This window comes from Melopsittacus undulatus, chromosome 1 (genome assembly GCF_012275295.1).
Source record: "Melopsittacus undulatus isolate bMelUnd1 chromosome 1, bMelUnd1.mat.Z, whole genome shotgun sequence".
Classification (NCBI taxonomy): domain Eukaryota; kingdom Metazoa; phylum Chordata; class Aves; order Psittaciformes; family Psittaculidae; genus Melopsittacus; species Melopsittacus undulatus.
Window position 1 is genome coordinate 142,989,312 of NC_047527.1, and position 24,213 is coordinate 143,013,524.

The window sequence follows — 24,213 nt, forward strand, 5'->3', positions numbered from 1 at the left end:
AAATCGTACCCCTGCTTTTTGACAGGTTACAGTTTTAGTAAACATTTCCCTATGCAGGGCAACAGAATAGACTAGAATAGGATGTAGTTAATATACTGTAATGCAACGTGATATAATGTAATATAATTTAATATGTATTGTTTTAAATAGACTCTTCAAAGAGTTCATAACAGGCTTACCAGAGATGGAGGTTTTAGCTTTCTTTATTTTGATTCTGTTAAGCTTTCTTGCTGCTAAACAAGATAAAAGCCTTTCCTGCATGTTCTGTATGCTCCCCGTGCCAACATATAAAGTTGCCTTTTGGTCTTAATTTTTCTTTACAATCATTCCTTGATCAGCAAGAGGAAAATTCCCTGATGATAACAGTAACGTAGGGGAGCTGGATTTCTTTCTGTCCCATTGTCCCCAGAAATCAAGTGGGAGAGTAGCTGGCATGGGATGTTGTTATCTGAGAATGCCTTTGGTATAGAAACATGGTGGTATGAAGAGACCGTGATAATGGCTTCACAGTTATCCCAGACAGAGTTGAATGAACAAGAATCTTCTCAGCTTCATTTAAGGAGAATGCAGCTTTTTGCAAAGGGTTCACCCATTTAAGAATAGTCTCCTTTAGATACGGTTTTCATGTGGGTCAGTCTAGCCAAGACTGCTATAGAGTGATGAACACTATGTAGACTTTTGAGAAAACCCTGCTCATGTTATCTGCATAATGTCACTGTTGTGTTAGAACAGGTTACTCAAGTGTATAAATGAGCAGCATTAGTCTATATCTTCTTGAGAGAGGTAAAAAGATAAATTTTAGGTCATATAAATAGTAGTGCCATTTCTGTTTCTGTTCCAAAAGATAGGTTGGTCTCTTCATTATTGTCAGAAGCAGAAAGCCATTTTAATTTGTAAGGCAAACACGTTGGATTCATTCTTGATGCTTGATAATGCTCTTGATATTATATGTCAGAATCCAGCAGCAGTGGCAAATTGGAATTACAATAGTGTCAGACTACTTATAAAGACAATTTCCTTCCTTTTCTTACTTCTTTTTATGGCCTGTTATTTGAATTACATTAGAGATTATTGCCCCAAGTTAGAAATCAGAAAGTGTTGTACTGATACCTTCTGGAAAAGCTTACTTGAAAACATGAAGGCATTTTGCTATCCAAAAAGATATATTTCACCCTAATTTATCTCTGCTGAACAATTGTTCCATAGTAATGCAATATAGGATAACTGGAGGGGGAAAAAGCTTCTGTGCTTTTTAAAGTACTTTTTGTGCTCTGTTGAAAGAAATGTGTGTGTCTAATTTAGCAAGTGGCACCCAAGGCAAGCTGGAATTTGCATAGAGGGTTGTACTCTGAATAAGTTTTATGCAGTTTTAATATCAAATAGAAGATGAATGTGATGTGATGTGATCTTTAAAGCTAAATGCAGAACGCATTGGTAGCATCAAGACCTCAGGAATATTACATCACCATGGCATACATGCTCAATGAGAATATAGGGATGTAGAAAGGTACCTTGTATAATTACACAGATGATTTTGAAACTTGTCAGTTTTGTCAGTGTGTGTGTTTAAAGCTCATGGAAAGCACCTGGTTTTCCTTTGAGACTTCTGTGTATCTTTTCCTAGCCTGCTTTCCATCATTCAGGCCATGCCAGGTAGTTAGAAAGTCCTTAGGATGTTTGATTGCATTTTGCTTCTATTTTACATGCAGTCCCAGATATATGTGACAAATTTAAAAATTGGGAATGGCATTTGGGTTGATTTCACATGTAAGTGAATATTTGGAATTTTCATTCCAGATGCATGGTGAAAAAAGATAAATCACTGTAGATACGTAAGTAGCTTTTTGAGTAGTTAACTTTAGGGGGAACATTTATTCAGGTTACCTGTGGCCCTTTAAATACAGTTCTCAGAGATAGCATATGACTGCATTGCTCATTGGGGGTAGCATCCATGGTCCTAGAAGCATGGAGGGATATATAACTTATACAGTACATGATGGAAATTCCTCATTGATCTTGCACAGTCAGCCATTTTATTGCACCAGCCAGGGAGTGGAGCTGTGACCTTGTTTCTGTTACAGTCCTCCTTACCCCATTTAGGATAATTTGTATATGCAACAATGTATAGATAATTCTCTGCTTCAGCAAGAGGAAAGTCCTCCTTGCTCCCCAGCTCCGTGAATTTCTGTTCAATCCAGTGACAATCAGGCCTCATTTTCCCCACGTAACACTTAGCCCTGACAGAGAAACAAGCTCATGCCTGAAGGGAAGGAAGAATATGAAATGGGTTCTCAAAAGTTCAGTGACCTTTAGCTTTCATCTAATCCCTTTCCCATGTAACAGCTAGCTCCCAGTCTGAGCATACCAGCTATAGTTACCTTACCAAACAGGGATTCTGACAAGGTAGTGTAAGTAGAAGCATTAAAGAGGAGGAAGTCCAACATTCAACAAATGTAGACTCTACTGCACTCTACAAGCTGCCAGCCAGGTGCTTGTTGGATACCTTTGTGCCCTTTGCTTTGCGTGCTGGAGCTGCTGCCTGGTCTCTCGCTGGGGGCAGAGGCAAAGAGACACCAGTGCCCTAGACCGCAGTTCTGTACCACACAGTTCACAGAAGGTGGACAAAGAGAAGAGGGAGTCAATTTACAGGTTTGTTTTCTGAAACCCATACCCTAATAGTAATCTTTACCCCTTATTACCACGGATTGATCCATCACTAGGCAATGGTTCTTTTTTCTGTTTCTAAGCCACTACTTCCCTATTCCTAATGCCAAAACCAGGGACTTGGAGGCAGTAATAAATGTAGAAGGAGAAAACTGGGAAGTGATATTAGTTGAAAAGTGCTGTTTTGAATCAGGCAAAAGTATTTAGGAATTTATGTCTAATTCAAAACAAGTGATTGGCAAAAACTGAAGAGGCACTGAAAAAATATCCAAATGGGAATTTTTGCTTCCAAGTGATGTCTCACATTTTAGCCAGATTTAAGTAAATGGCAAAAATAAAAGTTCTGAGTTAAATGAAAAGCTCAGCTTGATCTTTCATTTCCTCTTCACCTTCCTCACACCAAAGTAAGCCACTCCCCAACAGTCATTTTTGTCATGAGAGAAGGAAAGCAATTGTCTGACCCAGAGCTAAGCATTGCCCTAATCTTTCAGTTTAGTCACTTAATCAAAGAGACAATTATTTGCCGAGTGCTAATGACAGAATCCTGATTCACGTTCAGCTAAAAACTTTGTTGGCTTCGATCATCCTTCTGCCTATGGCAGCTCATCCCCTTTGTCCTTTGAAAAGCACAGGGGGGTTCATTTCCATCCACAGTGGAACAGCTCTTTATGAAATCCATGATCAAGCTTTTACCCCAGACATGTTCAGAGCTTTGAATTATATTTGATTATCAAATACAGAATAAGGTTTCTCACTCCTGTAGGTCGCTTTGCATAATGATTGTCTAACTTTTTACCTACATGCTTTACTTGGGAAACTCAAACATCATTTGGTGTAACCAAACTTCTGCCAATGTATTCATTGTGTTTTTCTCTGCTGTTACGTATTTCCATAATGCGCTGGTAAGCAAAGAACATATATTAGAGCAAAGCTAATCTCTTTCTTCCATCACTGATGTACTCTCAGGTCAAGGGTAATACAAGCTGCAAGCAAACAGAAAACTCAGCATCAGCGTGAAAAGGACTAAAAATTATTTGATGTCATGAATGATTTAGGGATAATTATGTGCCAAAGCTCAAAAATCAGAATACCTTCTATGCTAATGTCATTTTTCCTCCTAGCAAAATGAATGTTAAGCACTTTGGTCATCTGCTAAATTAGAATGATGGTATTTAAATTCAGTTACAAAACAAGTATTCAAAACTTTTTCCCAACAGCATTTATTCTTATTTTTCCTTGCTTTAAACAGGATACAAGCAGCTTCGAGTAACATTATTTCCCTTGGAAAAAATAATCACTCTAAAATTTCTCATCCATTAAAAAGACAGATAACGAAGATGAATTAACTTGTAACATATATTTCTTCTTCATTTCACTGATCTTCATGTTTCTTAGGCCTCATTCATCTCTGGTACAACACAAGCAAGAGAATAGCACAGATACGCCAAATATATTTCTTCACGGTCTTAGTTTCCTTCAAAAAGGCTTTTGAATGTCTTTAGGAGGAGATGATACGATCATCCAGTGCTGAGAACTAAGCACTGTGATTTTCGACATATTCACTGTATTCTGAGCATGAGGAGTATCTTTAACAGTGCTGTTCAGATGGGGACAGGTTAGGACTAAGCACACTTCAGCACTCAGTGGAGACAGGAAATACCCTGGCTTTGAGGAATAAGCTTACAAAATTAAGGAGTCATTCCTGCAAGATGCTGAGTACATCACAGAAGAAGTTAAAAGTGGCAGATTTAACAATCTGCCCCACCAGCTGCAAATATTTCCATCATGTGTAGTAAGAAGGATAACTGCCTTTTGGATTATGGGGTATCTGAGATGCATGTAATTTGACTACTATTTTCCCTAGTCGTGCACTGCATCAGTAGTTTTATGATATCAAATGTCATATAACAATTGGTCATTTCTGTTGTCATTTCAACCAGTGCCTGGATGGAACAGGGTTCTGGGGAAGGGCAGAGTTTGGAATACTATTATCCTGAAAAGCTTAGGCTTTTAATAAATGAGGGTAGAGGCTACTTTCAAATGCCAACTTCTCTAGGAACACTTGACCAACCATGCTGGCTCAGACCAAAAGCCCTTTAGCTCTCCATCACCTAGCTGAGAATGTTTCATAGCAGAGATCTTAATGAACAAAGAGGAAAAACAGAGCAATGCCTCCCCCCTACACCTTATCCCTCTTCAGAGAGCTAAGGCAGAGGTCAAATCTCTGACTTGCATAGCCTCTGATGAATTTTTCTTCAATTAAGTATCTTTAGAGCCCTGGTACTCTGTTGTGTACTGGGCACTGAGGCAACACAATTCGAAATAATGTACTTAAGCATTATATGACATATCAGATCTTTTTATTGGTTTCAAATTAATTGCTTGATAGTTTCATTTGATAACCCCCTTCTTGGACTGTGAGAAACAGTGAGTAATTGTTCCCTGTTCACGTTCTTAGCACCAGTCATGATTTCATTTACCTTTTATTAGATTCTCCTTGCAACTCTCATTTTTCAGGCTAAAAGTCAGTGCGCATAAACTTTGTGTATTTAGCTTCTCTTCAAGTGCAACCTTTTTAGTGTCTGCTGTTTATGTTAGGACCTAACACTGACAGCCTGTTACACACATGGTTATTGGGATGTGACAAGAGGATCTGATCTTAATAGCAATGAGAAAACCTGTAGGATTCACTTCCCCCCCCCCCCAAATTTTCAAGAATAAAATACATGAAATACAAAAATGTTCATCTTAATTTATTTTTATGCTGATGTTTTTGGTTGATATCTTTATGATGTTACATTATGAAAGCATGGAAAGGCATCACCATAGGCAGCTCAGTAAGGGATGTACTGAATGAATATGGTTAACTGAGGTGCTCTTCTGTTGTTTTTTCTGTGTATTAAAACCTTAATTCAAAAATATATTCGGGTAATAGTACCTCAGTGTTATGTGGTAGTGTGGTGAAGGTCATAGAATCAACTAGGTTGGAAAGGACCTTTAAGATTATCAAGTCCAACCTCTACCGCAGGACCACCAAGCCCACCACTAAACCATCCTGCAGAAGTGGTCATGCAGCATGCTAAACAGATGAGATGTGCTCATGCTAAGCACTGCTTTTTCATGAGTGAACTGCAAGGTTACCACAGTCTGCTTAGAAAGAAAATCTAAGTGTGTAATCCTGGATAATCGTGGTGTCATCTTGCGCTTCCTTCATAAAGAAGTATGGTGGTAATGCTGAAGGAATGCGTATTTAAGCAGATGAAACAGGGATCATGCAGTAACCTCACAAACGCTTCCATTGACAGGGACTGCCAAGCAAGCAAAGTAGTTTGTGAGGAAAAAACCCACAACCCAAACCAAAACCCTGCTCACAAAATTCCTTATTCCACATCACACTGTCCTGCAGTCTGCTCTCACCATTTATTTGTTAGGAGAAAAAATTGCAGTGTTCTTTTAAATGCATTTTGAAAACCACAGGGATTGATCTTGTCCTGACAGCCTGGAGTGGCCCTGGATGTTATGGGGAAGTGTCCTGAGCCCTCTCTGGACATTGATGACATTTTGGCAGCTGGAGAGGAAGGGATAAAGGGAAAGGGCAGACATTTGGCTGGGGCAACAGGGCTGCCACCTTCAGAAGCAGTGCTGAGAGAGGTCAGCTCTCCACTTCCAAGCATCATAGAATCCCAGACTGGTTTGTGTTGGAAGGGACCTCAAAGCTCATTCAGTTCCAACCCCTTACCACGGGCAGGAACACCTTCCACTAGAACAGGTTACTCCAAGCCCCTGTGTGCAACCTGGCCTTGAACACTGCCAGGGATGGGGCAGCCACAGCTTCTCTGGGCACCCTGTGCCAGCACCTCAGCACCCTCACAGGGAAGAGCTTCTGCCTAAGAGCTCATCTCAGTCTCCCCTCTGGCAGGTTATAGCCGTTCTCCCTTGTCCTGTCCCTGCAGGTCCTTGTCCAAAGCCCCTCTCCAGGTTTCTTTTGGCCCTTTTAGGCTCTGAAAGACTGTTTATAACATGAAGAGCTGTTACATGTTAACATTTTTCACATCAAGAGTTGTAGAAGTATTGGTGTCTGCCTAAATGGTCAAGGGGAAGGCCAACACTTGACAAGCAACGTAAACCCATCTGCAACACTGAAGGACTGAGATGTGCATTCAGTGGAGGCTGTTTCAGATAATGAAATTCAATACATGGCAAGTGAACTGCTTAAAGTTTTCCTGTGTACTGAGTGCTGCATATTCATTCTTTTTCTTCTTTCAGTTACCTCTGTTGATATGTACTAATATTTACACTGTGTTTATTGTGCTGAAATGAGAAAGTAGCTGGATCACATCCAAGGTTAACGTAGTTGTAGGGAAGCTGTATTGTATCCAAAGGGAAAATTCAGCTAGGAAACTAACACATCTGCTCCAGCAAGTAGAAGAACAATTTAAAGCAAATGGTGTATGGGAATGTTCTCACTGGAGCTGGTGATGTGGCTAACAGAAGCAAAAAAGCAATACATGACTCAGTTCTCCGCAGGGAATGTCTGGAGTCTGGAAAAAACATTGCATTTTCCCTTGCTTCGTTAATGGGGATGAAAGGGGTTAAAAGTCTTGTGAGTACAGACAGTATAGGAAGGTGAGAGCCTATTGGGTGGTACTTGGAGCTCTGTTTCAGATTCCTGGTGTGGTTCAGCACATCATTTAAGAGATTCAGAAATAATTACTGCTCAAAGATGTCATTTCATCCACGTGTGCCAAATGATTACCTTGCCTTCTGGGTCACTCTTCTCTGGAAAATGTGGCTAATGCTACGTCAGAGGATTGTTATGATCCTGTAAATGACAGTAAATCAGGCTCAACTTTTGAGATAGGAGATGTCAAGGAAGTGTAGTACTGTTGTTACAGCTGTTACTATTGCCTGTTGTAGATTATGCTGCCAGTAGTGCTGGGAATGTGACAATTCAGTCTAAATAAATCCAATGAAATGCTGAAAGCCTAATTGTTTACAACCATGTCTTTGAATTGCATCACTGAGCAAGATACTGTAGTAGCAACCTACAGGGGACCATCCTGAAAGAAGTCCTGCTGCTAACTCTGCAGTAGAAGAAAATGATACCAACTCACTGATGAATCTGTGCAGCCACTGTATACATTCATCAGAGATATTGCAATCCAGTAGGAATCTTAGCTCTTTGTTTTGTCTTTGCCCAAACACTGCTTGAAAAAATAGAGCATGAAGGCAAAAGAAACCTGTTTTCTGAAAGGGACCCAAAGAGATTTCGATGTAGTCACATCTTCCAAGGCATACCCAGCCTTACAGATGAATTTGTCTCTCCCTGGGATGAATCCCCTTGTTTGAGAGAACCCTTTTAAGTGTATTTCCAACTCTGCTGGCATAGGCATTGCTAAAATAACAGTAGCTATGCAGAGTGCCAGGTACATTCACATAACTGGTTGGGACAGCCAATGCAGTAAATATTCATGTTCCCATTTGACACTGTTCCAAAGGATTTCTAGAGAAGGAGATGAAGAGGATTGGACAGAATATCTTCTTTCATTAGAATCTGGCCTCTTTCACTAGAAAGGAAGAAAAGGTTCTCTTGCCTATATTTCTTCTTAAGGAAGATATATATTCATTGTGAAGAATCACTTGTGGTATAACTACATAGAAAAGTTAGGTTTGTACATTCAGGATAATGTTAGTCAAATAGAGCCTAATTTTGACGCCAAAGGATTATAAATATTTGATAGAGGAGTCATGCAGATTCTAAAATGCACATATTTTGTTAGGTCTCAGGCATTTCTCCATACCTAAGACTGTGGTTCTCATTGCAATCTGCTTGGGAGAAAGGGCTTTTAGAAGGTAGTGATCTTCTGTGTTTCATAGGATCATCGAATCAGAGGTTGGAAAAGACCTTTAAGATCATCAAGTCCAAATGTTTAGAGCGTTTTCTTTTCTTTGCCTCGAACCACACGTACAACATTGTTGCTTTCATGAGCAAAAAAAGGTACTGAATGAGCTGGTGAGCAAAGGGTGATCATAGAGCCCTATAGCAGAGAAACCTAATGGGATCTCAATCTAAGCATGCTGGGTTCTGTTACATGATCCTTTCGATGCCAAAGGTTGAATTCCCACAGAGTTAGTCTGAGAGCTATGGATTTCACTTTGTGTAAGACACAATAATATTTCTGCTCGAGCCGACAAGAGGTATTGCTTTGGTGGGCTTCACCTTGCAGCCTTTCAACAGTTACACAAAGCTGCACTGCTTGCAGGAAATGGGGCTGTCTAAACTGATACTTTCCTTTCTCTTTCCCAGATTACCCACTCCTTGGACAAAGGGGAGAAAGGCGGCATTTGACACTTTTTCTTTTTCTTTTTCTTTTTTTTTCCAGATACAGAAGAGTAAAAACACATAAAAAAGAGACTGCAAATTTCTTTCATCATTTTAGCTGAGCTTCTTCATTCCTGTTCTCCTCCTTCCACAAAGACCAGTTTCTGGGGAAGGTGTTAAACGACTTTCAAAGCACTCCTCCTCCCACTGGCTACTTCACAGCTAATGACTCTGGGTTCTAGGGTGGGGGCCTTGGTTTTTGGGTCAGTTTGATTTTTGTTTGTTTGTTTGATCCTGTATCTGTGCATTTTCTGTTGTTTCGGGAAGTTTTTTGTTATGAAAAAGAAGTGGTGAATTCCTGATACAAATCATAGAATCATGGAATGGTTTGGGTGGGAAAGGACCTTAAGCTCATCCAGTTCCAACCCCCTGCCATGGGCAGGGACACCTTTCACTAAACCGTGTTGCCCAAGGCTCAGTCCAGCCTGGCCTTGAGCACTGCCAGTGATGGAGCATTCCCAGCTTCCTTGGGCAACCAGTTCCAGTGCCTCACCACGCAATGGTTCTGTTCCTATGGACAGGTCAAACCAATACATGAAAGTCATCTTCAAAAGCTGATATTGCCCTTTGCTATGGCTCAGCTTGTGAAACCAACATTAGCATGATGCAAAAGAGTATATATATATATACATATATAAAGAAAACTTGATAATAGAATCATAGAATAGTTAGGGTTGGAAAGGATCTTAAGATCATCAAGTTCTAATCCCCCTGCCATGGGCAGGGACACCTCACACTAAACCATGTCACCCAAGGCTCTGTCCAACTTGGCCTTGAACACCACCAGGGATGGAGCATTCACAACCTCCCTGGGCAACCCATTCCAGTGCCTCACCACCCTAACAGAAAAGAATTCCTTCCTTATATCCAATCTAAACCTCTGCTGTTTAAGTTTCAACCCATTACCCCTTGTCCTATCACTACAGTCCCTAATGAAGAGTCCCTCCCCAGCATCCCTGTAGGCCCCCTTCAGATACTGGAAGGCTGCTATGAGGTCTCCACGCAGCCTTCTCTTCTCCAGGCTGAACAGCCCCAACTTTCTCAGCCTGTCTTCATACGGGAGGTGCTCCAGTCCCCTGATCATCCTCGTGGGTAATACTTCTACTTTTCTCCCTGAGAGCCTTTCCAATTGTTGTAGGCAGAATTTGCCACCAGTTTCATTCTTGCTGTAGAAGACTTTGTTAAATGAGAATGGTTATTTGTAGAGTCATTTGACCACTTGTTAGGATTTGATGTCTTTCCTAGACAATGCAATGATAGCAAAATGTTTTTGTTTCTAAACAGGAGGCAGACTCACTGGTTTGCCCTGGTTTTGCTGTTAGTAATAGGAAATGAATAATTAAATGAAAGCCATATTCCCTTGGGGCAATTTTGTTGACAGACTCTGAGAGCAGGTACTAATGTACTGCTTGACGTGCCTGCCTTAACTTGAGATTACAGATAATGAACTGTTTCCCACATTTGTTCATGGGCCACTCTTTGTCTGACCTGAAGATCTAAGAGACAAAGGGCAGTAGGAAATCATGCAGGGAATCGCACAGATCAGTCGTTACTTTCATCTCAGTGTGGTCTTTCTTTCATCACTGACTGAATGGACAGGCCAAAGAAAGGGAAAAGCATTGCTGGAGAAGTACAGACAGACAAAACCAAAATGAAACAGTGTGTCCTAAATGCACTGCTGGAGTGGATGGATAAAACTGTCTCATCCAGTGGAGTTAGACACATGGAAAGTAGCCATCATTTTGGCCCATTTCTAAGAAGAAAAGTTAAAATCCTAACTCAGGCCTTGATTCAGGAAAGTATCTTTGTATAAGAAACACCAGACATGTATGTGAGTGCTTTTCTGACTTGGGATCTTGGTAGGGATCCAGTTAATTGTAAGTAACTTTACCTGTCTGTGTGGAAATCAAGACTTGTACGTACACATACAGCTGTTTTTGACTAATTCCTTTTTGTTCAGGATGAGGTCTTGCTGTGGTAGTTGTATATGTGTTATACAAGGAATCAGGCTGCTGTCATGGTTCTTTGCTATGTAGAGAACATGCAAAACATTGACTTAGGAAGGTAAATCTTTGGTGTTTCCTTTTCATGTTTAAAAGCACAGGACTTTACCACCAGCCTATATTATATATTAGAGCTTGGGTCTCTGTTCCTGCTTAAACTGTGCATGTACAGGGACAAGCTTCCTGCGACACTAGCAAAATCACAGCAGTGAGCTCAGCCTAAATCCACATTTAAACATTAATACCTTCTCACTCGGGAGTGTTTGTATCTGGGATTTTGATTATTGAGGCTAGAGACATTTTGAGTTCTTTTTTTGGACACTGGAGTTTGAGTTTGTTCAAAGCCAGAGATTTAGATTAGGTTCATGCTGTGAAAAGGTTGCACTTCAATCACATGTTTTCAGAAGGAAGAAGTACAGAAATAACTCCTGCAGTTCTTAGAACTTGCAGTTGGCTTCACCGAACCAGCTCATTTATGTAAAATAAACACAAGGGCACGTAGTGTTCCCATTCATGAGCTCCTGGTTCTATGGCAGATTTCCTAACGGAAGCAGAGTGCTGGGAGGGCAGTGGCCCCCACAGCCAGCTCCATGTGGTGTGATGGGCAGAGGGCTGTGTCACCACAAAGCACTTTCCCACCTTCCTTTTCCCCCCTCCATCAGCATTCAGCCTGGATAAGAGCAGTAGAATATGACTTCCAGCCCTGAGCAGGCTCTTTGAAGGCATGTTGGTGAAATATCAATAATGCAGAACTAAATGCTGCAGCGATGACTCAGTCCCTAAAGTCAGGGGGAACATCCCCTCACGGAGTGTTTGGTCAGAGGTGCAGGATGGTTTAGTCAATATTTTTTAAGCTACAATTACCTGATGTACAGTGACTAAAGATGCCTTAGATTATGCACAGTAGAATAAAATAATCAATATTATTTAATTATTCCTAAATCACGTTCTCCATCTATTTCTGATATATATTTTCTATCTCTCTGGGAGTGTTTTCTTTCAGACAGCGAAGCCAGACTGCTTCATTCACAGCTGGTTAGTTCTTGTTTCTCATGCATTGGCACAAAGGTGTGAAATCAGACTGGAAAATGGTTTTCCTCGATGGTTAGAGTTATCCACCACCGGCAGGACCTAGTAAGGGGAGTAGTGAGTTTGCCATCTTCTGGGGGCTGCAGGTGTGAGCTGCCATTCTAGAAGAGATGCTACAGTCAGAGTTATTGATCTCAGCACAAAGGTATGCAGCAGAATGGTTTGCAATATGCAGGCAGTCAGAGCTAACTCAAACGTTCTGCTCTTTTTAAATCAGTTGAATAAGCTACAGTGAATTGTTAGCAATTTCTAGAATTTTTTGTTGTGTCAAAAATTCCCCATGAAATTCATTAGTTTGGGAATTTAGGAAGTGAAATCTAGAAATCAAAATCCTGCAAAGAGACTAGTCCAGATGAAAGCATCTATTGTGGGGTGCCCTCCCAGGATCACACCTCCATCCCCTTACTCTGCCCCCTCACCTCCCTGGAACACTCTGCAGCACTGTGCTAGTGCATTGTGAGCCAAGGAATGGTATGTTTAGTCACCTCCCAGTCAAACTAGAGATCAGCCACTGTGCAATTGTGTACAAAACCAATAAAAATAAAAGATAATAATAACAGAACTGCTTGCTCTTATTTTATTCCACAAAAGGAAATGAACAAAAGAAAAGGTGGAAAAGGGTCAGACATTCATCAGCTGATGGCCTTTGTTTATAGAGAGTGAGAAAGGATTTCTGGTTTTCACCCTTACCTGTCTTTCCCTAGATGTGGAGATCCTTTTTCATCCTCACTAAGACTACACAAGTAATGAGTAAGCCCAAAATTCTGCAGACATAAGGAGCTTACCATTGGCCTCATGCTGCAATTCTACACCATTATTTGGGAGCACCCTCGAGTAGGCACAGAGGGCTCTTCTGCTGCCAGTGCTGCTTCTGGAGGGTGGCATAGGCTGGGAAGCTGTGTGATAAGGATGCACCTTCCATCTCTGTGCAGGGACTGCTGATGCTCTTGGGAAGCTCTGCCTTTCTGGAAGAGCACCAGGCACCTTCTCCTTCCCGAAAACTGTTGTGTGACTTGAGAGGAAGAATCCAGACACTTTACGCCCTAAAATAGAGAGGGATTCCATTGCCAGTATCCCTGTCAGTGGTCTCTCCTTTAGCTGGGATTGGTGTTCAGGGAACTAGCAGATCTTTCACTCATGGTAATGTAGTGCTTGGGGTTGGAGGGGACCTTTAAAGGTTACCTGAGCCAATCCCCCTGCAATAAGCAGGGACATCTTCAACTAGACCAGATTGTTCAGAGTCCCTTCCAGCCTGACCTCGAATCTTTCCAGGGATGGGACATCTCCCACCCCTCTGGGCAACTTGTGCCAGGGTTTCACCACCCTCATTGTATCCTGTTTGTTATTTAAGTGGCTCAAAGGTGCCAGTTCTCTGGACTGCACTCAGTCCGTGATTTGAACTATGTGTTTCTGTGAGCAAGTGAGAAGTGTTCACACATGGGAAATAAGGGATTTGTTTATTGTTTCAAGTGTAAAAGCCTGTGATGCAGCCTCTCAAAATGGTTCAGTTAAGCAGCTTTCCTTACAGACTACACAAAATACTATTATTTTCAAAGTTATATGATCAGATTTCTATGATTAATTATAAAAAGATGATGGATGTCACTAATCTTTTCCTTGTTGGAGAAAAAAGATGCCAGAAGAGAACTTTTCTTTTTGCTGATGATAAAATAGGTGGTAGATTTAAAAAACCCAAGAAATTTTACCATTTTAGGCAGAAAACCAATTCCAGAGTAGTCAATGTAGAAAATGCAGCTGGTAAAAAAATTATGCTTTAATACACTAGGAAGTTTGGCATCAGAGTGAATCTGGAATTTGGGAGCCTAGCTCCTGATGCGTGAATGAAGGAGGCAGATTCCTTCTTCTCCATGTTCCTTGTTTTCAAGCATAAATTTTATTGTTGGAGAGAAACTTTCCAAAATGTAGTTGGTTGTGCAGGAGAGCAGTGGGATATGGTGGTGATTTTGCAAACTGCCCTTTGAATATGCACGTTTGCATATGTACTTAAAATGTCTTACAAGCTCAGTCTGGAAGCAATATTTCAGACTAGATAGCTGAGAATGCTGAGCTCACCTAGCTAAAGACAAATACCACCTGAATTTGCTGTTAGGCCTAGCAAAATCTACAGCATGTCCCAGATGTGTTTTTTCATTAAAAAGCACAATAATCTATTCAAATTCAAAATTATGGAACCTGACAAAGACAGCAGTTCTTTTATTTCAACTAAAATAAACTAGTCTATCTCCAGGAACTCATGAGATGGTCTTAAATATCTCTTCTTGGCTCCTTTTCCTTACATTTCATTTTATAATAATGAAACTCATCATCTTCTAATGATCTATACCATACACAAGCCATTATACAACAAATGACAGCATAATCAAGTCCTTTTCTCTTACTGTTTTAATCCAGCTGTTAATAACAGCAGAGCAATCCTGTGCTTTCAAGTGTGTTGAACCAGTGCTGATCTCAGAGATGTGCTGGTGCAGGGTCTGAACATCAGCACTCAAAAGGAGGAAAAGTTGGCTGAGGACGTGAAGGAGCCCCAAGACACTGACTCCATGCATATAACTCCAGGGAGTGGGCATCAGTGCTGGGCAGGTAGAAAGGAGGGGAAAAAACGTGGTTTCACATGGCATAAAGGCATCAATCCATCTCCCTTCAAAGCAGGTACAGAGGTTTTTCCCACTCTTACTACCCACCACAGGTTTGCTCCAGACTCAGTTCAGTGCCTGGTGCTCCCCCTGCTTCCACAGGCAGACAGGTTTTGGGATCCCAGGCAACCTTTCTCCATCCAATTACTGTGATCAAGGCAGAGCCACTGCCAATGCCATTAGGCAATGCCAGGCACTGACCATGCATTCTCACTTGCTGAGCCTGCCTTCTTGTTGCTGCAATGTCCCTTTTGATCCCCAAAGAAGCACAGAGGGATCTGATCTCTACCCTAGCAGGGCCAGGACACATGTTGGTCTTCAAGGCATCAGCTCTCCCTGTTCTGGTGACTTGACCAGCAGGTAGAAGAAAATGGAGCTGTTTCAGGCAAGCTGATTGAGGACCTGAAGCTCAGTTTTAGCAAGTTCATTTACCCTCACACCTAAGTGCACAACAGCACTTGCTCACAGGCCTCCCAGCACGCTCTTGGCATCTTGTATTCTTTCAGTTTCTTCCAAGTGTATGTGTATCAGCTACCGTGCATTCATAACACCCTGAGTTTAGAAGCTATCCAGTGGTAGGAGGAATATATGTAATCCTGTTGTCTCTGCTGGTGGTCGTAGGAGTGCATCTGTCAAACAAACTTACTTATGGCCATTGGTGTTTTCTAGTGATAAAACCTAGCAGTAGAATAACAGAGCGAGCATTTTCCTTTTCTTCTTGCTTGGATGATATTTTTATACACTTTTATATGGAATTTTTTTAGATATTTGCTATTTTTATTGTAAGGTTCTGGTTGGGTTTTTACCAGACCTTCTGGCTGTCTACAGGCCCAGATTCTCACAGGGATTATTTCCCTTCCCTTTTCTCCTCCCCAACAGACAAAAGCCGTTGTGTTTGCAGCATCAGCTTGGAGCGAAAGAACACCTTGGGCCTGATCGCTCTTTTAGTTGCACTGAAATCAAAGGAAGTTGCATGCAAAGTCCTGCTGGTCCCACCACTGGGACTGAGGATGAAATAACCTAAACATACATAGCTAATTGCACGCAGGGCGGTCTGTGTGAAGCCAATGCATCAAGGTGGTGCTGTCTTCTTTGCTGTGGTAGGATCTGCTTCCAACTTAAGGTGTTGAAATAAGACTACATCTCCCTCTTTGTTCTGATGCTGCTGCTTCTTGTAGGCACTGCAGTCAAAGTCATACCACAGCGTGCTGACTGCATTCAGCATGGTGGTTTATCTGGGGCAGGAGATTCCACTGTTCTTGTGGTTAACCCTACAGTGACAGGTCCTAACTAATGTTAAGAAACTTTAAACCTACTGGGAGGGAGGATAAGGGGAAATTAACCAAATTCAAGGATCTTGGTCTTGTAAAAAATCTTTTCTCAGCTGGCATTCTGCAGGGAATCCTATGTATGAAGTTGAACATAAACTTTAGCATATGTTTATATTAGCAGAACTGATAATGGAGATGCCTTTCTTGAACTGACCTAAAATAAACAACAGAAACCTGTTCTCTCTCATTTCCCAAGGAAGAAAGAGGCAGGTTGTTACACTGTTTTGCACCAGGGGTCAGACAAGAAGTTAAAATGCATGCTGAGAGCAAATCTCAGCACTTCCGCTCCTGGGACCGGGTGGGCAGGGTAATGAAAAACAACCTCTTTGGTTCGTTAAGACTCATAAGGAAACAAACAAATGCAAACCTGAAATGAATGATGCCATTTGTAATGCCAAGTATTCTCAACTGTTGTGAGAATAATTTTAAACACTATGTATTTATTGCTAGTTCCTTATTTGAAAGAAGAGGCTCATGGTCTCTGAATGTATAAACCATTTCTCAACATCCCAGTTTTTCTGTGTCCATGTATGTTCATCCTATTATCAAATAAAACCAACAAGGTTTCTGCTCCATTTGAATTAAAGTTGTAGAAGGGTTCCTTTTATTCTGCTGCTTTCTACATCTGATCCAGGAATGGCACTTGCCATTTGCTTTCCAGTGTCCAGCTCCCCATAGGTTACTAGTAATAATGATCTTTAGTGGGAACATTGCTTGGACAGCACTCATTGCTCACCCCCTGCACCTGTGAGGAGGATTTAGTGGAATTACCTAATATCTAAACAGAAGGAAACTATATAGCTTATTTAATGACCCCAAGGTAAATCTCTGCCTGTTTGGGGATTAGACATGCCAAGCTCACCTTTCCCCTTTTCTCTGTTGACTAAAATCAGAGCAGAGAAGAGCATCTAATGCAACAGCAGCACACCACACTTGTGCCCACTCAAACACTTGATTGTGCGATGTTTTCTCTTGTGCCACTTGAAGCATGAGCATCGGTCCCACAGGGCTGGTGTCCTGTGCTCCAATATTTCTTAGAGACCTCTTCTTATAGCTACATCTCTACACAGCAACTTCTACAAAGTACCTTACCCCACAGGTAGAATCAGGCAGTGTCTGTGCAGTGGTCACCACACCACACAAGCAATGACCAGGATTTTCCCATCTGCAGTTTTGCTATTTGATCTTTTCCTTAAAAAAGGAGAAAAATGGTGATGAAGAGAGGCAGAGGCCAGGCCATTCTCTCTAAGGAGGATGTGCAGTTCAGGGATGTTCAATACAAGTGTGAAAGGTTTTGTTCATTCTGTTTTGCCTAAAATTCCAGTTTTAAATCACTCCTTTCCTCTCTGGGAGGTTCACTGGTATCCTGAAGAACATGCAATGTGCTCAGCACTCTTCCTGCTTTCATTCTTATGCTTTACTGGCTTGGTTTGAGTCTGCAAGTGCCTCCAGTCCAGTGCAAATAGAGATGAAACAAACCTGCCACTTTCTAATGGATATTGAGGGTGTTGATGCAGTCGATTGTTGTCTCCAAATCAAAAACACTGAGTGGCAGAGAAGCAAGAAGGGAGAAAAGATGGTTGAGAAAAGGCATCTAATGATTCGGGTGACTTACCTCTGCTTGCAAATACAGTATCAGAGTCCTTTCTCTGGCACAACTCGCCAGTGACAAATGTCTGGAGCTGTTATCAACTGATGGTTCCTAATGTGATGCCAGCTGTTTGCAGAACCACCCCAGACTCAAGGTAAGTGCTGTGTAACTGCCTTCAGAGCCGTGCTGGGTTTCCAGTTCTGTGAGACACTAAGGTAGCTTGAGGTAAAGCTGTCTGGGATCTGACAGCAGTTCAGAGGTCCAAAACTTCTGTGGAACTTCCAGAATCACTAACTCGGGTATCTCTACCCAAACCCTGGTAAGTGTAAGAGATACCTGAGTACAAAGAAGAAAGATATGTTTGGTATTGACTCCTTTAGATGGAAAAGTCCCCAGAAGTGAGGCTATGTTCCCAGTTAGCCTCACCTAAAACCATGGATAAGAAATGGCAGCAGGAAAACAAACACCTTGTAGTGGTGGCCACACTACAGAAAGCATTTGAATGTCTGGTGGGACTGGGGTTCATCCATCTCTGCTGAAACTGCTCTTTCTTTTTAAAGGTCCAGCACAACGTTCAGCTGACTTCCCAGGCTTTGGCTCCTCGGTGAACCACCTTACATTGCCAGGTCAGTCAGTACCACCTCACTTCTATTTGCTTATATGCACAGCTTTAGAGTAGTTGCTCACAGTGTCTGCTGTATGGGAGATGCACATGAAGAGATGACTTCTTCTCCAGGTATGGCATGACTTCTACACATCACATTAAACAAGTTAAACCCATTCACTGGGGCTGAGCACATTAACTGTTGTTTTTAATGGTCTTTACTGCATGGCAGGGTTTTTTTTTGCCCAGCAAAGCTGTGGCTGCCCCCTCATCCCTGGCAGTGTTCAAGGCTAGGCTGGATGGGGCTAGGAGCAACCTGTCCTAGTGGACTGTGTCCCTGCCCATGGCAGGGGTTGGAACTGGGCAATTTTTAAGGTCCTTTCCAACACAAACAGCTCTGGGATTCTGTGATAAATACCTTATGTTTTATGGCTTGCAGTGCAGGCTTCACAGACTAAATTAGATTGGCAAGTTAATTTGGGCCTTTATCATGTGGACATAGATGCTGAAGGGAAAATGTAAGGCTGTTTTATGGGATGAATATGCTCTTTTGTGCAAATGTATCAAGTCCTTTTGCCTCTATTTCACCATCATAACCATTTTCTCAGTCCCTTCATCTTTGACGTACGCAACTGTCAGAAGAAAGGGAAGGTTATACGGAGCAGTTACACTAAATAACGGCTTAGTGTGAGCAAGATATTATCTTGCATATACATATGTAGGGCATTCATATATGTATAATTAACTGTAGCTGAAACAAAGGGCAAGTCTGAAGGAAAATAACAAGAAATCACCAGGAAAAAAACCCCCAAACTTCAAGAAAAGTCCTTAAAAAGTTTTACTACAGATATTACTGTCAGTGGTTGCTGTGCCAGCAGATGCTGTATGGTGTGTCTCCGTATATAGATGTGCAGTAGCATGTTTCTGTTCTCCAAGCTGTTCATGGCGTGATGCTCCTTCGCAGCCTCCACCTCAGCAGATAGTTTCCCCAGGCACAGCTGCAGCCACTTTCAGGGTGTAAGGAAGGAAAGAACAAGTGGGGATGTGAGACCTATTCTCTGCTTTCATTGCCTGATAGTAGCCATGATCATTAAAAAGGAATGATTTCCTCAAATCAAAAAAGGGAAATTCAAGACTTAGCAGCACCAAGGTTAGAAGCTTGTAATACATCACTCTGTGCATGAAGCACTTGAGAATTATAACCTATTAAAGCCCACAGAAACCCTGTGAGGTAAGTATGCTCATTTTTATTCCCATTTTAGTGTGGAGAATCTGGGGTGAATGTTATAGTCCAGGTCACATGAGAAGGGAGTGAGAAGTCTGAGAACCAATCTCTAGATCCCTGCAAGAGTCTTCTCCCCATCACTTTGAGTCACTAAAGCCTGAAGAAATTAAATGTCATGGATGCATTTTATCAGCTCCTGTATGAGGATGATAAACAGCACTGCCAGTGTTCTGGATAAACCCCCTTAAACCTATTAGCCAAGTCAACTCTGCTGGCAACAACTCCAGTAAAATTCCAGTTAACAATAAATATTCCCCCATGCTGAACAATGGAAAATCCAATAACAGTTTGGCTGAGTCCATGCTGAGTACAGAAAATGGAATTAATCTGAGAAGTGGATGTGCCTCAAAGAGCAGTAGCTCACCTGGATATTTTTCAAGCTTTTAAAGAATGTCAATCTAGTCTAGTTGAGAACAGGAAAGATTATGACTATGCAGAAATCTGGATGTGGATCTCTGAAGTTTATGAAATCCGTAGTTTGTTTCCCAAGACATTTTAGAGTATGATTAATCACTTAAAGAGTTTACCGAGATGAGAGTGTGACTGTTCTAGCGTTTGATGTTAGCTAGCTCACACAGGGGAATCCTTTTTGCTGCTTAGGATTCATGCTCAGAGCAATGACTTTAAAGTGTTTGTCATGCTAATTATTGACTTATTACTTGATTATTTTGCAAATAATAACTAAGCAGAAGATGAACACATTTTGGTCATGTTGGATTTTTTATTCTACTTATGTAAAAATGTAAGAAAGCAAGACATAGATTCAGGTAAACAGAGTCAAGAAGCTGAGAACAGTCAAATTCATTTGTATCCCACTTGTGACTTTCATAATGACTTGTAGTTTACTGGAAAATCATATGAAACCCTTCAGATCCACCTTATTCTGTATTCTAAGAAATGTGATCTTAATCTGTATTTATTGCCTTAAAATGACCTTGTTCAATGGTATTTTGAAAACAGTGCTATGTTTAGCTATATGCATATAGCTAGGTAAGTGTAATGTTTCTTCTTAATTTATACATTTGGCACTTTCATCTTCTGTCTAAACTGTTGTGTCCCAACCTTGAGCATGTTCCTTAGCATTCACCTGCATTGGTGTAATCTTCTGGGATGTTGGAATAAGGGCATGATTTCAAGATCAAGTATTCCAAAGGGTTTAATTGCCCAAATTTCAATTTTGGTGTTGTCTGTGTTTCATTCAAGAGTTTTACATCTATATTTATGATTTATTTCCCTGCCTGTGACAGGGGGTTGGAACTGGTGGTCTTTAAGGTCCCTTCCAACCCAAACCCTTGTGTGATTCTGTGATCTTTTTTCCCCTGAAACTTTCTTAAACCTCTGTAACTATCCATTAACCCAAAAGAGTCCTGGCTCTCAGGTTGAGGAACCTTCCTTTGCACAGGTAGGATTGTGCTGAGTGGGATGGATGGAATTGATTTCTTGCCCAGCAGCGAGTAAATGCTAGGCATGGTAACTATCCTTGTTCTTCCTTTGTCACTGTCGTGGTTTAAACCAAGTCTCCCTACTCCCGGAGAGTTAGGAAGAAGAATCTAAAGAATGTAACCCCCACGGATTGAGATAAAAACGGTTTAAACTAAATCTGCACAGTTCCCCCTCTGTTCCCCTTCCCCCCCCCCTCTCCTTCCCACTCCCGGAGAGATGGGAAGGAGAGCCGGAGGGATACAACTCCCACGGATCGAGGTAAAATCAGTCCAGCAATCAAGGTATAACAGAAGTAAACTACCGGTACCAATAACAAATCAAAGTTAGAGGAGACAAACAGAGAGAGAGAATACGATACCACCCGCCGCCACGAGGCCAGCAGCCGGAACCCCCCAGCCGGAAGCCCCAGCCCGAGCTTCCCCTTCCCTTCCCGAGTTCAGCCCGGCGTGTTAACTCCTTCCCTCCCGGCTAGCTTCCAGTCCCCTCCCCAAGCAGGACGTGCTGTGGTATGGAATACCTCCCCGACTAGCCCAGACCAGGCGCCCTATCTCTCCCTCCTCACTGGCAGAGCATGAGCTACTGCTGAACCCATGACATTATCCACCCCTTATTCCATACCATTCACGTCATGCTTAGATCCCACATTTTTCAATACATCATCACATAGATATACACACACATATATATACATCTGCGCACACCCAGACAAACAAAAAGAAAATCATTTCTTAATACATGGACCAATCCCTACAATGCAATTGAGTCCATTTGGTCCATGACATTAAGTTTGTAATAGTCTTTTATAGCAGGGAAGTCTGTGTGCAGTGCTGGATAGTTGCCTGCCGATATTGATCATCCCTTTACTGCAGAAGTCATCTGGTTCTATCAAAGTTCATTCTCTGTTGGGACGATGGTTAGAGGGAAGTCAGGGCCAGTTGCTGGTGACCTGAAGACATCTAGTTGATGGACTATATATAAAAAAAAAATTACACAGCAAGCAACAACGTATAATTAAGTTCATTGGCTGTTTTCCCCTAAAATCAAATCCCCTTGAGGTATACATCGGACTTCCCCATCTTCCTGCATTACCCACCAAGTATATCCGGGTCCTTGAGCAAAAGCAATCCCACGAGTGGGTTTGCCTTGGCCTGAAACAGGAGTAACCCAGACTGTCTTCCCTAGCAAATTTCTCATATGCACTACAGGCACCTTGTCCCCCTCTACAATATGTAAAAGTTCTGACTGGGCTGGGCCAGCCCTGTTAGCAGATCCTCTGGTGTTGACCAACCAGGTGGCCTTTGGTAAATGGGTATCCCAATGCTTGAAAGTTCCCCCACCCATTGCTCTCAGTGTAGTTTTTAACAGCCCATTGTACCGTTCAATTTTCCCAGAGGCTGGTGCATGGTAGGGGATGTGATATATCCACTCAATGCCATGTTCTTTGGCCCAAGTGCCTATAAGGTTGTTCCGGAAATGAGTCCCATTGTCTGACTCAATTCTCTCTGGGGTGCCATGTCGCCACAAAATCTGGTTCTCAAGGCCCAAGATAGTGTTCCGGGCAGTGGCGTGGGGCACAGCATATGTTTCCAGCCATCCTGTGGTTGTTTCCACCATGGTAAGCACATAGCGCTTGCCTCGGCGAGTTGGTGGGAGTGTGATATAGTCAATTTGCCAGGCCTCCCCATATTTATACTTCAGCCATCGTCCTCCATACCAAAGAGGTTTCAACCGTTTAGCTTGTTTAATTGCAGCACATGTCTCACACTCATGAATAACCTGGGCGATAGTGTCCATTGTTAAGTCCACCCCTCGATCACGAGCCCATTTATACGTTGCGTCTCTGCCCTGATGGCCTGAAGCGTCGTGGGCCCACCGGGCCAAAAATAATTCGCCTTTATGTTGCCAATCTAAGTCCATCTGAGCTACTTCAATCTTAGCAGCTTTATCCACTTGCTGGTTATTGTGGTGTTCCTCAGTGGCCCGACTCTTAGGTATGTGGGCATCTACATGGCGTACCCTCACCACCAGCTTCTGCACCCGGGCAGCGATATCTTGCCATAATGCAGCAGCCCAAATGGGTTTACCTCTGCGTTGCCAGTTGCTCTGCTTCCATTGCTGCAACCATCCCCACAGGGCATTTGCCACCATCCATGAGTCAGTATAAAGATAGAGTACTGGCCACCTTTCTCGCTCAGCAATGTCCAGGGCCAGCTGGATGGCTTTCACCTCAGCAAACTGACTCGATTCACCCTCTCCTTCAGCAGTTTCAGCAACTTGTCGCTGAGGACTCCATACAGCTGCCTTCCATCTCCGATGCTTTCCCACAATACGGCAGGACCCATCAGTGAACAAGGCATACTGCTTTTCACTTTCTGACAATTTATTATATGGTGGTGCCTCTTTGGCACGCATCACCTCCTTCTCTGGTGACATTCCAAAATCTTTGCCCTCTGGCCAGTCCATGATGACTTCCAGAATGCCTGGACGACTGGGATTTCCTATCCGAGCTCGTTGTGTAATTAGTGCAGCCCATTTACTCCAAGTAGCATCAGTTGCATGATGTGTAGAGGAGACCCTGCCTTTGAACATCCAGCCCAACACTGGCAAGCGGGGTGCCAAAAGGAGCTGTGCATCAGTGCCAATCACCTCCGAAGCAGCTCGAACCCCTTCATAAGCTGCCAATATCTCTTTCTCCGTTGGGGTATAATTGGCCTCCGAGCCTTTGTATCCCCGACTCCAAAAACCAAGGGGTCGACCTCGAGTCTCCCCTGGAGTTTTCTGCCAAAGACTCCAGGTAGGACCATTCTCCCCAGCTGCAGTGTACAGTACATTTTTCACATCTGGACCGGTCCGGACTGGTCCAAGGGCCACGGCCTGAACTATCTCACGTTTAATTTGCTCGAAGGCTTGTTGTTGCTCAGGACCCCATTTGAAATCATTCTTTTTCCTGGTCACATGATAGAGAGGGCTTACGATTGAACTGTAATTTGGAATGTGCATTCTCCAGAACCCCACAGCACCCAAGAAAGCTTGTGTTTCTTTCTTATCAGTTGGTGGAGACATTGCTGTTATCTTATTGATCACTTCTGTGGGGATATGTCTACGTCCATCTTGCCATTTTATTCCCAAAAATTGAATTTCCTGTGCAGGTCCCTTGACTTTATTCC

The 24,213-nt window shown here is 42.3% G+C and overlaps 1 protein-coding gene across 2 annotated transcripts in view; it reads left to right on the forward strand.

Moving 5' to 3' along the window:
- The window catches only part of PDE1C (phosphodiesterase 1C), a 73,053-nt gene that overhangs the window by 44,721 nt on the left and 4,119 nt on the right, over positions 1-24,213 (forward strand). Inside the window, exon 15 of one of the 2 annotated variants that reach the window (XM_034065732.1) lies at positions 18,275-18,340. In XM_034065732.1, coding sequence (XP_033921623.1) covers positions 18,275-18,340 — 66 coding nt within the window. Of the gene's footprint in view, positions 1-9,047; positions 9,286-18,274; positions 18,341-24,213 lie in introns of those variants that run through there. The other variant, XM_034065729.1, reaches the window with a different exon arrangement.